This window comes from Palaemon carinicauda, chromosome 8 (assembly GCF_036898095.1).
Source record: "Palaemon carinicauda isolate YSFRI2023 chromosome 8, ASM3689809v2, whole genome shotgun sequence".
NCBI lineage: Eukaryota > Metazoa > Arthropoda > Malacostraca > Decapoda > Palaemonidae > Palaemon > Palaemon carinicauda.
The window spans coordinates 128,784,062-128,802,795 of NC_090732.1; the positions used below are offsets into that span (position 1 = coordinate 128,784,062).

The following is an 18,734-nucleotide window of genomic DNA, read 5'->3' on the forward strand; positions in this document are numbered from 1 at the left end:
CACAACCCTAGTTGGAAAAGCAAGATGCTATAAGTTCAAGGGCTCCACAACTTTAGTTGGAAAAGCAAGATGCTATAAGTCCAAGGGCTTCACAACCCTAGTTGGAAAAGCAAGATGCTGTAAGCCCAAGGGCTCCACAACCCTAGTTGGAAAAGCAAGATGCTGTAAGCCCAAGGCCTCCACAACTTTAGATGGAAAAGCAAGATGCTGTAAGCCCAAGGCCTCCACAACTTTAGATGGAAAAGTAAGATGCTGTAAGCCCAAGGCCTCCACAACTTTGATGGAAAAGCAAGATGCTGTAAGCCCAAGGCCTCCACAACTTTAGTTGGAAAAGCAAAATGCTGTAAGCCCAAGGCCTCCACAACTTTAGTTGGAAAAGCAAGATGCTGTAAGCCCAAGGCCTCCACAACTTTAGTTTGAAAAGCAAGATGCTATAACCCCAAGGGCTCCACAACTTTAGTTGGAAAAGCAAGGTGCTATAAGCCCAAGGGCTCTACAACCCTAGTTGGAAAAGCAAGAGGCTATAAGCCCAAGGGCTACACAACCCTAGTTGGAAAAGCAAGATGCTGTAAGCCTAAGGGCTCCACAACCCTAGTTGGAAAAGCAAGATGCTATAAGCCCAAGGGTACCAACAAGGAAAAATAGCCCACCGAGGAAAGGAAATGGGGAAATAAATAAATGGAGAACAAAATAGCAATAAATCATTCTAAAAACAGTAACAACGTCAAAACATATATGTCATATATAAACTATAAAAAGACTTAATGTCAGCCTGTTCAACCTAAAAACATTTGCTGCAACTTAGGATATTATCAGGCAATAGAGGAACTTCATACATGTTACGTTAGAAACTTGGCGTTACCAAGGAGATTCTCCAGCCAGGGAACTGGTTTTTTGAAGGAGTAGCCGAGGTAATTATAGCTCTGTAGGAACCGGGTCCTTGTAGGAATCAGCGATCCTTTGGAAACTTGTCCCTGTTCGGTGTGTTTCGATTTTTTATACAGCCGGCGTCATCAGATTTGAATTGATAAAGACGTCAATTTTGATGTCTTTGAAATTATATATTATACAGAGTTCTTTATTGCACAATAAATCTATTCTATAGAAAGGTGTTTTCTGAGGATGTCTTAAGATTATATTGTATACAATATTAAAATAAGAGTTCTCTATTGTACACTAAACGTATTTTATAAAAAGATGTTTTCTGAAGGAAGCCAAAAAAAAAAAAAAAAAAAAAAAATCTTGCATTAGGGTCGTCTTTTTTTTTTTTTCTCCAATTTCTGAGACTTCGTCAGATTTAAATTAACAAAGACATCATTTTTGATGCCTTTGAAATTATACTTTGGACATTTGATCAAGATAGTGTTCTTTATTGTTCTATTTATTGTTCTCTAAACATATGTAATAAAAAGGAGTTTTGTGAGGAAAAGGAATATCTTCCAATGGGCCCTCTTCGATATTTTTTTTAATTTCTGAGATTATACAGCTGATGTCAGATTTAAATTGATAGAGACATCAATTTTGATGTCTTTGAAATTATATTTTAGACAATATCAAGTTAAGGTTCGTTATTGTTCACTGAACGTATTCTATAAAAACTTGTTTTCTAAGGATGTCTTAAGATTATATTGTTCACATTATCAAGATAGTGTTTTTTATTGTTCACTAAACGTATTTTATAGAAAGGTGTTTACTGAAAAACAAAAGGTAATTGTTTACAACACCACGCTCTCCATTTACTCCGAAATAATGCAATCCTGCAGTTCTCATCTTCTTGCACAATATTTAGGTGGTTATTTAAATTCTGGGAAAACAATAATTAGCAAAATATGTTGAGGATGGGGGAAGGGGTTATGAAAAGAAAATAGCTCAGTTTCCTTACCACACGACTTCGAACTGACATGTCAACATTGTCAAGCAAACGAAATTCGTGATGCCAGCGTACATAAACAGAAGTTCGTGATGCCAGCGTACATTTGATGTATTGTATATTCAAAATATACTTAATAAAAAATTGAGTGATTACTCAAAAGTGTCACTATTTGTAAATTGCATATTTTATGGACACTTTTGAGTAATTAATCCAGGAAAGGAAATATGGAAATAAATATTTCACAGATATTATTATTATTATTATTATTATTATTATTATTATTATCATTATTTTTTATTATTAATTATTCTTTATTTATTATTTTTTATTTTTTATTATTCTTTATTATTTATTTAGTTTTGATTCTTTATTATTAATTTTTCATTATTCATTATTCTTTATTCATTATTCTTTATTCTTTATTCTTCACCGTCTTCTGAGAGGCAAAGAGAGAAATATAGGGGAAATCTGCCCATAGAGATGGCGATTCAAAAATGTCTGCAGGAATTAGGAAGTCTCCGGAGGGCTCCGGACTCCTATATTGCACCGAAAATTATTATTATTATTATTATTATTATTATTATTATTATTATTATTATCATTATTATTATTATTATTATTATTATTATTATTATTATTATTATTATTATTTAACATCGTCTTCTGAAAGGTGAGGAGAGAAATGTACGGGAAATCTACCCATAGAGATGGCGATTCAAAAATGCCTGCAGGAATTTGAAAGTCTCCGAGGGCTCTAGGCTCCTCTATTGCTTCGAAGATTATTATTATTATTATTATTATTATTATTATTATTATTATTATTATTATTATTATTATTATTATTGTTATTATTATTATTATTGTTTTTATTATTATTTTTATTTATTATTTAACACCGTATTCTGAATGGAGAGGAGAGAAATGTAGGGGAAGTCTGCCCATAGAGTTGGCGATTCTAAAATGTCTGCAGGAATATGAAAGTCTACAGAAAGATCGTTTTGCGGAAAAACCCATTTCTTCAAAATAATGCTAATTCAGGTCACTGGATCTGTATCATTGAATATGGCTTTCAGATTGAACGCAGCGATTTCAATGTTTAAGGATATCATCGGAAACAAAGTAGGATTTGTCTGGCCTCAAAATGCAGGATCGGCCCTTCAGGAGCAGACTCTTGCATGCGAGGATATGACGGTAAAACTTCAGGGACAGCTGCGAACTCTTCAGGAGTCGGTGGTGTTCAAATGGTTTTCGTGGCTACTCCCAGAGGCACCGCGCTTTGAAAACTGCCGTGCAGTCGCCTCTCAGGATGGATTCCTCGCCAGGTGGCTGCAGCGTTGTCCTTGGATTGGGAGCTGGTGGAAAGCCCGCGAGGAACTACAGCGGTGCGAACTGGGATTGCACCAGATGGAGAGAGAAGTATTAGGATTCAAAGATGAATTGAAATCAACGTGGTTCGTTGGCAAGCTTCTCTCCGGATTCGACTTTGAAGAAAGGAAGGAAGAAGTCCTTTCTTATGGAAACAACTTTTACATCGGAATGGCCGCTGCTTCCGTCATTTTGGGCGGAATTATGCTGGCTAGAAGGAGGATGGCTGGAGAAGGAGGGGACAACAACTCTCTAGAAGAATGTGTTCCAGAAATGGAACATGGATGCGAAGATCTGTTGGACGGAATTGGACTCAAAATGGAAGACGAGGATGGGACTACTCTCTTGGAAAATCTCATGGCTGAAAATGCCGAGTTACGAGGACAAATTGAAGGAATGGGGAGATTAGTAGAAATAAAGGAAAATCTGCAAAGTGATTGCAACGAAAAAGACCTTCAGTTAGAAGAACTTAAAAAATTGATGGAAAATATCAAGAACGAAAATGAAGTACTGAAGTCGGAAAAAAATCAGAAAAATGAAGAATTTGATGAATTAAAGGCAGGAAAAACTAAACTGGAATGTGAATGCATCGAAAGAGACATTCAGATGGAAGAAATTGAAAAATTGATGGAAAATATCAAGAACGAAAATGAAGTACTGAAGTCAGAAAAAAATCAGAAAAATGAAGAATTTGATGAATTAAAGGCAGGAAAAACTAGACTGGAATGTGAATGCATCGAAAGAGACATTCAGATGAAAGAACTTAAAAAATTGATGGAAAATATCAAGAACGAAAATGAAGTACTGAAGTCAGAAAAAAATCAGAAAAATGAAGAATTTGATGAATTAAAGGCAGGAAAAACTAGACTGGAATGTGAATGCATCGAAAGAGACATTCAGATGAAAGAACTTAAAAAATTGATGGAAAATATCAAGAACGAAAATGAAGTACTGAAGTCAGAAAAAAATCAGAAAAATGAAGAATTTGATGAATTAAAGGCAGGAAAAACTAGACTGGAATGTGAATGCATCGAAAGAGACATTCAGATGAAAGAACTTGAAAAATTGATGGAAAATATCAAGAACGAAAATGAAGTACTGAAGTCAGAAAAAAATCAGAAAAATGAAGAATTTGATGAATTAAAAGCAGGAAAAACTAAACTGGAATGTGAATGCATCGAAAGAGACATTCAGATGGAAGAAATTGAAAAATTGATGGAAAATATCAAGAACGAAAATGAAGTACTGAAGTCAGAAAAAAATCAGAAAAATGAAGAATTTGATGAATTAAAGGCAGGAAAAACTAGACTGGAATGTGAATGCATCGAAAGAGACATTCAGATGAAAGAACTTGAAAAATTGATGGAAAATATCAAGAACGAAAATGAAGTCCTGAAGTCAGAAAAAAATCAGAAAAATGAACTAGTAAGCGAATTGAAAAAAGTAGTAGGTGAACTGAAGGCAGAAAGTGAGAAACTTAAAGCTGACATGACACAAGAGTATGAAAAACTGGAATTTATGGGCAAAATTAAAGACCTTGAGGTAATGGAACGAAATATGATTGCGGAGAAGTTTGAAACCGAAAACGAAGAAATTAAAAAGGCGCATATTAAGAACATGGAGCAATTGAATAAACTGAAAAGTGTAGTTTGTGAGCTAAAGGCTAAAAAAGAGAAACTAGAAGCTAAATGCGTCGAGAAAGATCTTCAGCTGAAGAAACTGAAGAATTTGCTGGATGATCTCAGAAATGAAAATGAGAAATTCAAGTCCAGTCAAAATGAGAAAACAGAAAACCTAAATAAATTGAAAAGAGAAGTTGTGGGACTGAAGGCAGAAAAAAATAAATTGAAATCGGAATACTTTGAAAAAGAGCTTCAGCTGAAGAAACTGAAGAATTTGCTGGAAGATCTTCGAAATCAAAACGAGATAGTGAAAACCAATAAAAATGATGAAATAGAACAACTCAATAAATGGAAACGTGAAGTTAACCAATTGAAGGAAGAAAGAGAGAAACTTAGAGCTGACAGGGCGCAAGATTATGAAAAACTGGAATTTTTATGCAAAATAAAAGACCTTGAGATAATGGAACGGAATATGATTGCGGAGAAGTTTGAAACTGAAAAAGAAGAAATGAAAAAGGCGCATATTAACAACATGGAGCAACTGGATAAACTGAAAAGTGTCGTTTGTGAACTGAAGGCAGAAAACGAGAGGCTGGTAGCTGAGAAGGCCGAAGTTCATAGAGCTGAGAATAATGATGAACATAGGAGGAAAAGCTTATTGATGGCTGGCTTATTTACGCAGATGAACAACAGGTACAAAGAAGCGGTAGAAATTTTCACCGAAGCCTTGAGTATGGAGACGCACTACGAAGAAGAAACAGCTCTTCTACATGTCCTTCGGGCTGAAGCAAACTCTGCCACTGAGAAGCCTCCTCATATGGATATTGTTTTGGACTGTTCAATGGCTATCGAGAAAGGTCTGGAAGGATGGAAAGCGTACATGTTACGAGGGAGGCACCTCGTCAAACTTGGCATTTTCGACGCAGCCTTGAAGGACTTCGAAACGGTAAAGGTTAAGAAATCAGAGAAATTTCTAAAAATCATTGAAGATACTAAAGCACTGCAGAAGGAATGGGAAGAAAAGGGTCACTATGAGATTCTGGGTTTGGAACAGACAGCCACAAAGGCAGAAATTATAAGATCCTTCAAGGACTTGTCTATGAAGTTCCACCCAGACAGGCATCGGGACAAACCCGAATTCCTACAGGAGGCATTCGAGGAGAAGTACAAAAAGGTGGTCAACGCTAAACTTATTCTAGTGGACGAAGGAAACCGAAGAGATTACGATGAAGAGCTACGCCACGAGAAGAAATACGATCACTGGTATCACCGGTATCGTCAGGAGCCAACAAGGCATCAGCCAGGGCAGTGGAACCAACAGCGTTGGCAGTACGATCAAGGACGCCCAAGAAGGCAAGAGGATCGTCAGTACAATCAAGGACCAAGAAGGGATCAACATCAACACTATTATTAAGGATGTCGTAATGTGTAAAGGAACGATCCTTGCAGTTTAGTGCAGTGAACATGAAAAAAAATATATAGTGGAAAAATCTTTTTAGTATAAGTTTCAGTTGAATTTTTTTAGTATTAAGTTTCAGTTGAATTTTCCAGTTTAGTGCTGTGAACTTAGAAAAAAAAATCCAAAAAAATGAAAAAATAAAAAATCCAGAAAAAATATATATATATTTATATAGTGGAAAAATATTTTTAGTGTAAGTTTCAGTTGAGTTTTAGTATAGTTTAGTGAATAATCTTTATTGTAAGGCCTTCCAGATGCAAATGGAATATTCAGCAAGAAGGATTCAGTAGAGGGAAGAAGTCTCACTTGTTTTGGAATGCACTGTCCCTTGTCAAAGATTCACCTGTACTGTTTCTTTGTCAGGTGGACAGATGCAGAAGAAACAAGTGTGACTTCTTTTAGTACGCTGTTTCCCCTCAAGAATATTCCATTGTTCTGGAGTAGTGGATAAGGATTATGTTTATAGCTGTAAAAAAAAAAAAAAAATAAAAAAAATATATATATATATTTTTAGCATAAGTTTCAGTTGAACTTTTTAGTATTATTTTAAGTTGAATTTTTCAGTTTACTGCTGTGAACTTAGAAAAAATAAAAATCCAAAAAAAATAAGAAAAAATAAAAAAATCCAAAAAAAAATAAAAAAATAAAAAAAAGTAAAAATATATATATAGTGGAAAAATATTTTTAGTATAAGTTTCAGTTGAATTTTTTTAGTATTAAGTTTCAGTTGAATTTTCCAGTTTAGTGCTGTGAACTTAGAAAAAAAAATCCAAAAAAATGAAAAAATAAAAAATCCAGAAAAAAAAATATATATATTTATATAGTGGAAAAATATTTTTAGTGTAAGTTTCAGTTGAGGTTTAGTATAGTTTAGTGAATAATCTTTATTGTAAGGCCTTCCAGATGCAAATGGAATATTCAGCAAGAAGGATTCAGTAGAGGGAAGAAGTCTCACTTGTTTTGGAATGCACTGTCCCTTGTCAAAGATTCACCTGTACTGTTTCTTTGTCAGGTGGACAGATGCAGAAGAAACAAGTGTGACTTCTTTTAGTACGCTGTTTCCCCTCAAGAATATTCCATTGTTCTGGAGTAGTGGATAAGGATTATGTTTATAGCTGTAAAAAAAAAAAAAATAAAAAAAATATATATATATATTTTTAGCATAAGTTTCAGTTGAACTTTTTAGTATTATTTTAAGTTGAATTTTTCAGTTTACTGCTGTGAACTTAGAAAAAATAAAAATCCAAAAAAAATAAGAAAAAATAAAAAAATCCAAAAAAAAAATAAAAAAATAAAAAAAAGTAAAAATATATATATAGTGGAAAAATATTTTTAGTATAAGTTTCAGTTGAATTTTTTAGTATAAATTTTAGTTGAATTTTTTAGTATAAGTTTCAGTTGAATTTTTCAGTTTAGTGCTGTGAACTTAGAAAAAAATAAAAATCCAAAAAAAAAATTAAATAATGAAAAATCCAAAAAAAAAAATATATATATATAGTGGAAAAATATTTTTAATGTAAGTTTCAGTTGAGTTTTAGTATAGTTTAGTAAATAAGCTTTTAATGTAAGGCCTTCCAGATGCAAATGGAATGTTCTGCAAGAAGGATTCAGCAGAGGGAAGAAGTCCCAATTGAAGGAATAGAGAAACTTAGAGCTGACAGGCCGCAAGATTATGAAAAACTGGAATTTTTATGCAAAATAAAAGACCTTGAGATAATGGAACGGAATATGATTGCGGAGAAGTTTGAAACTGAAAAAGAAGAAATGAAAAAGGCGCATATTAACAACATGGAGCAACTGGATAAACTGAAAAGTGTCGTTTGTGAACTGAAGGCAGAAAACGAGAGGCTGGTAGCTGAGAAGGCCGAAGTTCATAGAGCTGAGAATAATGATGAACATAGGAGGAAAAGCTTATTGATGGCTGGCTTATTTACGCAGATGAACAACAGGTACAAAGAAGCGGTAGAAATTTTCACCGAAGCCTTGAGTATGGAGACGCACTACGAAGAAGAAACAGCTCTTCTACATGTCCTTCGGGCTGAAGCAAACTCTGCCACTGAGAAGCCTCCTCATATGGATATTGTTTTGGACTGTTCAATGGCTATCGAGAAAGGTCTGGAAGGATGGAAAGCGTACATGTTACGAGGGAGGCACCTCGTCAAACTTGGCATTTTCGACGCAGCCTTGAAGGACTTCGAAACGGTAAAGGTTAAGAAATCAGAGAAATTTCTAAAAATCATTGAAGATACTAAAGCACTGCAGAAGGAATGGGAAGAAAAGGGTCACTATGAGATTCTGGGTTTGGAACAGACAGCCACAAAGGCAGAAATTATAAGATCCTTCAAGGACTTGTCTATGAAGTTCCACCCAGACAGGCATCGGGACAAACCCGAATTCCTACAGGAGGTATTCGAGGAGAAGTACAAAAAGGTGGTCAACGCTAAACTTATTCTAGTGGACGAAGGAAACCGAAGAGATTACGATGAAGAGCTACGCCACGAGAAGAAATACGATCACTGGTATCACCGGTATCGTCAGGAGCCAACAAGGCATCAGCCAGGGCAGTGGAACCAACAGCGTTGGCAGTACGATCAAGGACGCCCAAGAAGGCAAGAGGATCGTCAGTACGATCAAGGACGCCCAAGATGGCAAGAGGATCGTCAGTACAATCAAGGACCAAGAAGGGATCAACATCAACACTATTATTAAGGATGTCGTAATGTGTAAAGGACCGATAATTGCAGTTTAGTGCAGTGAACATGAAAAAAATAAAATTAAAAAAAAAAAAAAATTATAGTGGAAAAATCTTTTTAGTATAAGTTTCAGTTGAATTTTTTTTTGTATAATTTTCAGTTGAATTTTTCAGTTTAGTGCTGTGAACTTAGAAAAAAAAATCCAAAAAAATGAAAAAATAAAAAATCCAGAAAAAAAAATATATATTTATATAGTGGAAAAATATTTTTAGTGTAAGTTTCAGTTGAGTTTTAGTATAGTTTAGTGAATAATCTTTATTGTAAGGCCTTCCAGATGCAAATGGATTATTCAGCAAGAAGGATTCAGTAGAGGGAAGAAGTCTCACTTGTTTTGGAATGCACTGTCCCTTGTCAAAGATTCACCTGTACTGTTTCTTTGTCAGGTGGACAGATGCAGAAGAAACAAGTGTGACTTCTTTTAGTACGCTGTTTCCCCTCAAGAATATTCCATTGTTCTGGAGTAGTGGATAAGGATTATGTTTATAGCTGTAAAAGAAATAAATAAATAACAAAAAAATTTATATATATATATTTTTAGCATAAGTTTCAGTTGAACTTTTTAGTATAATTTTAAGTTGAATTTTTCAGTTTACTGCTGTGAACTTAGAAAAAATAAAAATCCAAAAAAATAAAAAAAATAAAAAAATCCAAAAAAAATAAAAAAATAAAAAAAAGTAAAAATATATATATAGTGGAAAAATATTTTTAGTATAAGTTTCAGTTGAATTTTTTAGTATAAATTTTAGTTGAATTTTTTAGTATAAGTTTCAGTTGAATTTTTCAGTTTAGTGCTGTGAACTTAGAAAAAAATAAAAATCCAAAAAAAAAATAAAATAATGAAAAATCCAAAAAAAAATATATATATATATATATAGTGGAAAAATATTTTTAATGTAAGTTTCAGTTGAGTTTTAGTATAGTTTAGTAAATAAGCTTTTAATGTAAGGCCTTCCAGATGCAAATGGAATGTTCTGCAAGAAGGATTCAGCAGAGGGAAGAAGTCCCAATTGAAGGAAGAAAGAGAGAAACTTAGAGCTGACAGGGCGCAAGATTATGAAAAACTGGAATTTTTATGCAAAATAAAAGACCTTGAGATAATGGAACGGAATATGATTGCGGAGAAGTTTGAAACTGAAAAAGAAGAAATGAAAAAGGCGCATATTAACAACATGGAGCAACTGGATAAACTGAAAAGTGTCGTTTGTGAACTGAAGGCAGAAAACGAGAGGCTGGTAGCTGAGAAGGCCGAAGTTCATAGAGCTGAGAATAATGATGAACATAGGAGGAAAAGCTTATTGATGGCTGGCTTATTTACGCAGATGAACAACAGGTACAAAGAAGCGGTAGAAATTTTCACCGAAGCCTTGAGTATGGAGACGCACTACGAAGAAGAAACAGCTCTTCTACATGTCCTTCGGGCTAAAGCAAACTCTGCCACTGAGAAGCCTCCTCATATGGATATTGTTTTGGACTGTTCAATGGCTATCGAGAAAGGTCTGGAAGGATGGAAAGCGTACATGTTACGAGGGAGGCACCTCGTCAAACTTGGCATTTTCGACGCAGCCTTGAAGGACTTCGAAACGGTAAAGGTTAAGAAATCAGAGAAATTTCTAAAAATCATTGAAGATACTAAAGCACTGCAGAAGGAATGGGAAGAAAAGGGTCACTATGAGATTCTGGGTTTGGAACAGACAGCCACAAAGGCAGAAATTATAAGATCCTTCAAGGACTTGTCTATGAAGTTCCACCCAGACAGGCATCGGGACAAACCCGAATTCCTACAGGAGGCATTCGAGGAGAAGTACAAAAAGGTGGTCAACGCTAAACTTATTCTAGTGGACGAAGGAAACCGAAGAGATTACGATGAAGAGCTACGCCACGAGAAGAAATACGATCACTGGTATCACCGGTATCGTCAGGAGCCAACAAGGCATCAGCCAGGGCAGTGGAACCAACAGCGTTGGCAGTACGATCAAGGACGCCCAAGAAGGCAAGAGGATCGTCATTACGATCAAGGACGCCCAAGATGGCAAGAGGATCGTCAGTACAATCAAGGACCAAGAAGGGATCAACATCAACACTATTATTAAGGATGTCGTAATGTGTAAAGGACCGATAATTGCAGTTTAGTGCAGTGAACATGAAAAAAAAAAATAAAAATAAAAATAAATTATAGTGGAAAAATCTTTTTAGTATAAGTTTCAGTTGAATTTTTTTTGTATAATTTTCAGTTGAATTTTTCAGTTTAGTGCTGTGAACTTAAAAAAAAATGAAAATCCAAAGTATAAAAAATAAAAAATCCAGAAAAAAAAATATATATATAGTGGAAAAATATTTCTAGTATAAGTTTCAGTTGAGTTTTAGTATAGTTTAGTGAATAAGCTTAATTGTAAGGTCTTCCAGATGCAAATGGAATATATTGCAAGAAGGACTCAGCAGAGGGAAGAAGTCTCACTTGTTTTGGAATGCACTGTCCCTTGTCAAAGATTCACCTGTACTGTTTCTTTGTCAGGTGGACAGATGCAGAAGAAACAAGTGTGACTTCTTTTAGTACGCTGTTTCCCCTCAAGAATATTCCATTGTTCTGGAATAGTGGATAAGGATTATGTTAAGGGCAGTAAACAGAAAAAAATAAATAAAAGCTCGAAAATACAAAAAAAATTTAGCATAAGTTTCAGATGAACTTTTTAGTATAATTTCAAGTTGAATTTTTCAGTTTAGTCCTTAGAAAAAAAATGCAAAAACAATTAAAAAAAAATTAAAAAATCCAAAAAAATAAAAAAATAAAAAATGATAAAAAAAATATATATATATTGTGGAAAAATATTTTTAGTATAAGTTTCAGTTGAATTTTTTAGTATAAGTTTCAGATGAATTCTTTAGTATAAGTTTCAGTTGAATTCTTTAGTGTAAGTTTCAGTTGAATTTTTCCGTTTGGTGCTGTGAACTTAGAAAAAAAAAAATTAAAAAAAAATTAAAAAACCAAAAAATATAAAAAAATATATATATATATAGTGGAAAAATATTTTTAATGTAAGTTTCAGTTGAGTTTTAGTATAGTTTAGTGAATAAGCTTTTAATGTAAGGCCTTCCAGGTGCAAATGGAATATTCTGCAAGAAGGATTCAGCAGAGGGAAGAAGTCTCTCTTGTTTTGGAATGCACTGTTCCTTGATAAAGATTCACCTGTACTGTTTCTTTGTCAGGTGGACAGATGCAGAAGAAACAAGTGTGACTACTTTTAGTACGTTGTTTCCCCTCAAGAATATTCCATTTTACTGGAATAGTGGATAAGGATTATGTTAAGGGCAGTAAACAGAAAAAAAATAAATAAAAGCTCGAAAATACAAAAAAAAAAAAATAAGGATAAGTTTCAGATGAACTTTTTAGTATAATTTCAAGTTGAATTTTTCAGTTTAGTCCTTAGAAAAAAAATGCAAAAAAAATTAAAAAAAAATTAAAAAATCCAAAAAAAATAAAAAAATAAAAAAAGATAAAAAATATATATATATAATGGAAAAATATTTTTAGTATAAGTTTCAGTTGAATTTTTTAGTATAAGTTTCAGTTGAATATTTTAGTATAAGTTTCAGTTGAATTCTTTAGTGTAAGTTTCAGTTGAATTTTTTAGTATAAGTTTCAGTTGAATTTTTCCGTTTAGTGCTGTGAACTTAGAAAAAAGATAAAAATCCAAAAAAAAAAATAAAAAAAAAATAAAATATATATATATATATATATATATATATATATATATATATATATATATATATATATATATATATATATATATATATATATATATATATATATATATATATATATATATATATATATATATATATAGTGGAAAAATATTTTTAGTGTAAGTTTCAGTTGAGTTTTAGTATAGTTTAGTGAATAAGCTTTTAATGTAAGGTCTTCCAGATGCAAATGGAATATTCTGCAAGAAGGATTCAGCAGAGGGAAGAAGTCCCACTTGTTTTGGAATGCACTGTTCCTTGATAAAGATTCACTTGTACTGTTTCTTTGTCAGGTGGACAGATGCAGAAACAAGTCTGACTTCCTTTAGTACGCTGTGTTCCCTCAAGAAGATTCCATTTTACTGGAATAGTGGATCAGGAATATGTTTGGTGCTGAGAACATAGAATAAAATATAAAGTCTGGCCTTTCAGACACAAATGAAATAATTTACAAGATGGACTCAGCCTAGAGAAGAAGTCCCACTTGTTTTGGAATGCACTGTTCCCTGATAAAGATTCACTTGTACTGTTTCTTTGTCAGGTGGACAGATGCAGAAGAAACAAGTCTGACTTCTTTTAGTAAGCTGTTTCCCTTCAAAAATATTCCATTGTTTTGGAATAGTGGATAAGTATTATGTTTAGGGCAGTAAACAGAAAAAAAAAAATTAATAAAAAAAAATTTTAGCATAAGTTTCAGATGAACTTTTTAGTATAATTTTAAGTTGAATTTTTCAGTTTAGTGCTTAGAAAAAAAATCCCAAAAAATAAAAAAATCCAAAAAAAAATAAAAAAATAAAAAAAGATAAAAAAAAATATATATATAGTGGAAAAATATTTTTAGTATAAGTTTCAGTTGAATTTTTTAGTATAAGTTTCAGTTGAATATTTTAGTATAAGTTTCAGTTGAATTCTTTAGTATAAGTTTCAGTTGAATTTTTTAGTATAAGTTTTAGTTGAATTTTTCTGTTTAGTGCTGTGAACTTAGAAAAAAAAAAATAAAAAAAAAAATACAAAAATACAAAATCCAGAAAAAAAAATATATATAGTGGAAAAATATTTTTAGTGTAAGTTTCAGTTGAGTTTTAGTATAGTATAGTGAATAAGCTTTTAATGTAAGGCCTTCCAGATGCAAATGGAATGTTCTGCAAGAAGGATTCAGCAGAGGGAAGAAGTCCCACTTGTTTTGGAATGCACTGTTCCTTGATAAAGATTCACTTGTACTGTTTCTTTGTCAGGTGGACAGATGCAGAAGAAACAAGTGTGACTTCTTTTAGTACGTTGTTTCCCCTCAAGAATATTCCATTGTTCTGGAGTAGTGGATAAGGATTATGTTTAGGGCAGTAAACAGAAAAAAAAAAAAAAATTAGCATAAGTTTCAGATGAACTTTTTAGTATAATTTTAAGTTGAATTTTTCAGTTTAGTGCTTAGAAAAAAAATCCAAAAAAAAAATTTAAAAATCCAAAAAAAAAATAAATAAAAAAAGATAAAAAAAATATATATATAGTGGAAAAATATTTTTAGTGTAAGTTTCAGTTGAATTTTTTAGTATAAGTTTCTGTTGAATATTTTAATATAAGTTTCAGTTGAATTCTTTAGTATAAGCTTCAGTTGAATTTTTTAATATAAGTTTTAGTTGAATTTTTCCGTTTAGTGCTATGAACTTAGAAAAAAAAAATAAAAATTAAAAAAAAAAAATTAAAAAATACAAAATCCAGAAAAAAAAATTATATATATATAGTGGAAAAATATTTTAAGTGTAAGTTTCAGTTGAGTTTTAGTATAGTTTAGTGAATAAGCTTTTAATGTAAGGCCTTCCAGATGCAAATGGAATGTTCTGCAAGAAGGATTCAGCAGAGGGAAGTAGTCTCACTTGTTTTGGAATGCACTGTTCCTTGACAAAGATTCACCTGTACTGTTTCTTTGTCAGGTGGACAGATGCAGAAGAAATAAGTAAGACTTCTTTTAGTACGCTGTGTCCCCTCAAGAATATCCCATTCTTCTGGAATAATGGATCAGGATTATGTTTATAGCTGTAAACAAAAAAATAAATAAAAATTAAAAAAAAAATTAAATATTTATAGTATAAGTTTCAGTTGAGTTTTTTACTATAAGTTTCAGTTGAATTTTTCAGTTTAGTGCAGTGAACTTAGAAAAAATAAAAATCCAAAAAAAATAAGAAAATTAAAAAGTCCAAATATATATATATATATATATATATATATATATATATATATATATATATATATATATATATATATATATATATATATATAGTGGAAAAATATATTTAGTATAAGTTTCAGTTGAATTTCTTAGTGTAAGTTTCAGTTTAGTGCTATGAACTTAGGAAAAAATAAAAATAAAAATAAAAAATATATAGTAAAAATATATAGTGGAAAATATTTTTAGTATAAGTTTCAGTTGAGTTTTAGTATAGTTTAGTGAATAAGCTTTTAATGTAAGGCCTTCCAGATGCAAATGGAATATTCTGCAAGAAGGATTCAGCAGAGGGAAGAAGTGTCACTTGTTTTGGAATGCACTGTTCCTTGACAAAGTTTCACTTGTACTGTTTCTTTGTCAGGTGGACAAATGCAGAAGAAGCAAGTCTGACTTCTTTTAGGACGCTGTGTTCCCTCAAGAAAATCCAATTTTACTGGAATAGTGGATCAGGAATATGTTTGGTGCTGAGAACATAAAATAAGATATGGAGTCTGGTCTTCCAGATGCAAAGGAAATAATCTACAAGATGGACTCAGCTGAGGGAAGAAGTCGCACTTGTTTTGGAATGCACTGTTCCTTGACAAAGTTTCACTTGTACTGTTTCTTTGTCAGGTGGACAAATGCAGAAGAAACAAGTCTGACTTCTTTTAGGACGCTGTGTTCCCTCAAGAAAATCCAATTTTACTGGAATAGTGGATCAGGAATATGTTTGGTGCTGAGAACATAGAATAAAATATGGAGTCCGGCCTTTCAGATACAAAGGAAATAATCTACAAGATGAACTCAGCCCAAAGAAGAAGTCCCACTTGTTTTGGAATGCACTGTTCCTTGATAAAGATTCACTTGTACTGTTTCTTTGTCAGGTGGACAGATGCAGAAGAAACAAGTCTGACTTCTTTTAGTACGCTGTGTTCCTTCAAGAAAATTCCATTTTACTGGAATAGTAAATAAGGAATATGTTTGGTGCTTAGAACATAAAATAAAATATGGAGTCTGGTCTTCCAGATGCAAAGGAAATAATCTACAAGATGGACTCAGCCTAGAGAAGACGTCCCACTTATTTTGGAATGCACTGTTTCTTGATAAAGATTCACTTGTACTGTTTCTTTGTCAGGTGGACAGATGCAAAAGAAACACGCCAGACTTCTTTTAGTACGCTGTGTTCCCTCAAGAAGATTCCATTTTACTGGAATAGTGGATCAGGAATATGTTTGGTGCTGAGAACATAGAATAAAATATGGAGTCCAGCCTTTCAGATACAAAGGAAATAATCTACAAGATGGACTCAGCCCAGAGAAGAAGTCCCACTTGTTTAGGAATGCACTGTTCCTTGATAAAGAATCACTTTTACTGTTTCTTTGTCAGGTGGACATATGCAGAAGAAACAAGTCTGACTTCTTTTAGTATGCTGTGTTCCCTCAAGAAGATTCCATTTTACTGGAATAGTGGATCAGGAATATGTTTGGTGCTGAGAACATAAAATAAGATATGGAGTCTGGTCTTCCAGATGCAAAGGAAATAATCTACAAGATGGACTCAGCTGAGGGAAGAAGTCGCACTTGTTTTGGAATGCACTGTTCCTTGACAAAGATTCACTTGTACTGTTTTTTTGTCAGGTGGACAGATGCAGAAGAAACAAGTCTGACTTCCTTTAGGTCGCTGTGTTCCCTCAATAATCTATTTTACTGGAATAGTGGATCAGGAATATGTTTGGTGCTGAGAACATAGAATAAAATATGGAGTCTGGTCTTCCAGATGCAAAGGAAATAATCTACAAGATGAACTTAACAGAGGGAAGAAGTCACACTTGTTTTGGAATGCACTGTTCCTTGACAAAGATTCACTTGTACTGTATCTTTGCCAGGTGGACAGATGCAGAAGAAACAAGTCTGACTTCTTTTAGGACGCTGTGTTCCCTCAAGAAGATTCCATTTTACTGGAATAGTGGATCAGGAATATGTTTGGTGCTGAGAACATAAAATAAGATATGGAGTCTGGTCTTCCAGATGCAAAGGAAATAATCTACAAGATGGACTCAGCTGATGGAAGAAGTCGCACTTGTTTTGGAATGCACTGTTCCTTGACAAAGATTCACTTGTACTGTTTTTTTGTCAGGTGGACAGATGCAGAAGAAACAAGTCTGACTTCCTTTAGGTCGCTGTGTTCCCTCAATAATCTATTTTACTGGAATAGTGGATCAGGAATATGTTTGGTGCTGAGAACATAGAATAAAATATGGAGTCTGGTCTTCCAGATGCAAAGGAAATAATCTACAAGATGGAATCAGCTGAGGGAAGAAGTCACACTTGTTTGGGAATGCTCTGCTCCTTGACAATGATTCACTTGTACTGTTTTTTTGTCAGGTGGACAGATGCAGGAGAAACAAGTCTGACTTCTTTTAGGGCGCTGTTTTCCCTCAAGAAGATTTCATTTTACTGGAATAGTGGATCAGGAATATATTTGGTGCTGAGCACATACAATAAAATATGGAGTGTGGTCTTCCAGATGCAAAGGAACTAAACTACAAGATGAACTCAACAGAGGGAAGACGTCACACTTGTTTGGGAATGCTCTGCTCCTTGACAAAGATTCACTTGTACTGTTTCTTTGTCAGGTGGACAGATGCAGAAGAAACAAGTCTGACTTCTTTCAGGACGCTGTGTTCCCTCAAGAAGATTCCATTTTACTGGAATAGTGGATCAGGAATATGTTTGGTGCTGAGAACATAGAATAAAATATGGAGTCTGGTCTTCCAGATGCAAAGGAAATAATATACAAGATGGACTCAGCTGAGGGAAGAAGTCACACTTGTTTGGGAATGCACTGCTCCTTGACAAAGATTCACTTGTACTGTTTTTTTGTCAGGTGGACAGATGCAGAAGAAACAAGTCTGACTTCCTTTAGGTCGCTGTGTTCCCTCAAGAAGATTCCATTTTACTGGAATATTGGATCAGGAATATGTTTGGTGCTGAGAACATAGAATAAAATATGGAGTCTGGTCTTCCAGACGCAAAGGAAATAATCTACAAGATGGACTCAGCTGAGGGAAGAAGTCACGCTTGTTTTGGAATGCACTGTTCCTTGACAAATATTCACTTGTACTGTATCTTTGTCAGGTGGACAGATGCAGAAAAAACAAGTGTGACTTCTTTTAGGCCGCTGTGTTCCTTCAAGAAGATTCCATTTTACTGGAATAGTGGATCAGGAATATGTTCGGTGTTGAGAACATAGAATAAGATATGGAATCTGGTCTTCCAGATGCAAAAGAAATAATCTACAATATGGACTCAGCAGAGGGAAGAAGTCATACTTGTTTTGGAATGCACTGTTCCTTGATAAAGATTCAATTGTACTGTTTCTTTGTCAGGTGGACATATGCAGAAAAAACAAGTGTGACTTCTTTTAGGCCGCTGTGTTCCCTCAAGAAGATTCCATTTTACTGGAATAGTGGATCAGGAATATGTTTGGTGCTGAGAACATAGAATAAAATATGGAGTCTGGTCTTCCAGATGCAAAGGAAATAATCTACAAGATGGACTCAGCTGAGGGAAGAAGTCACACTTGTTTGGGAATGCTCTGCTCCTTGACAAGATTCACTTGTACTGTTTTTTTTGTCAGGTGGACAGATGCAGAAGAAACAAGTCTGACTTCTTTTAGGGCGCTGTGTTCCCTCGAGAAGATTCCATTCTACTGGAATAATGGA

The 18,734-nt window shown here is 33.5% G+C and overlaps 3 protein-coding genes across 3 annotated transcripts; all 3 read left to right on the forward strand.

Moving 5' to 3' along the window:
- The first annotated feature begins 2,899 nt into the window (after positions 1-2,899).
- LOC137645438 (uncharacterized) lies at positions 2,900-6,274 on the forward strand. Its single transcript, XM_068378245.1, has one exon. The coding sequence runs from the start codon at positions 2,900-2,902 to the stop codon at positions 6,272-6,274; it is 3,375 nt and encodes a 1,124-aa protein (XP_068234346.1).
- Positions 6,275-7,897: 1,623 nt separating this feature from the next.
- Positions 7,898-9,028, forward strand: LOC137645439 (dnaJ homolog subfamily C member 3-like). Its single transcript, XM_068378246.1, has one exon. It carries the CDS (start codon positions 7,898-7,900, stop codon positions 9,026-9,028), a length of 1,131 nt encoding a protein of 376 aa, XP_068234347.1.
- A 1,141-nt stretch (positions 9,029-10,169) lies between these two features.
- Positions 10,170-11,162, forward strand: LOC137645440 (dnaJ homolog subfamily C member 7 homolog). The gene has a single exon (XM_068378247.1). It carries the CDS (start codon positions 10,170-10,172, stop codon positions 11,160-11,162), a length of 993 nt encoding a protein of 330 aa, XP_068234348.1.
- The last annotated feature ends 7,572 nt before the right edge of the window (positions 11,163-18,734 follow it).

Excerpts from the sequence above, each read along its gene's own strand:
- LOC137645438 (XM_068378245.1), top strand. The coding sequence starts at position 2,900 with ATGCTAATTCAGGTCACTGGATCTGTATCATTGAATATGGCTTTCAGA.
- LOC137645439 (XM_068378246.1), top strand. The coding sequence starts at position 7,898 with ATGCAAATGGAATGTTCTGCAAGAAGGATTCAGCAGAGGGAAGAAGTC.
- LOC137645440 (XM_068378247.1), top strand. The coding sequence starts at position 10,170 with ATGGAACGGAATATGATTGCGGAGAAGTTTGAAACTGAAAAAGAAGAA.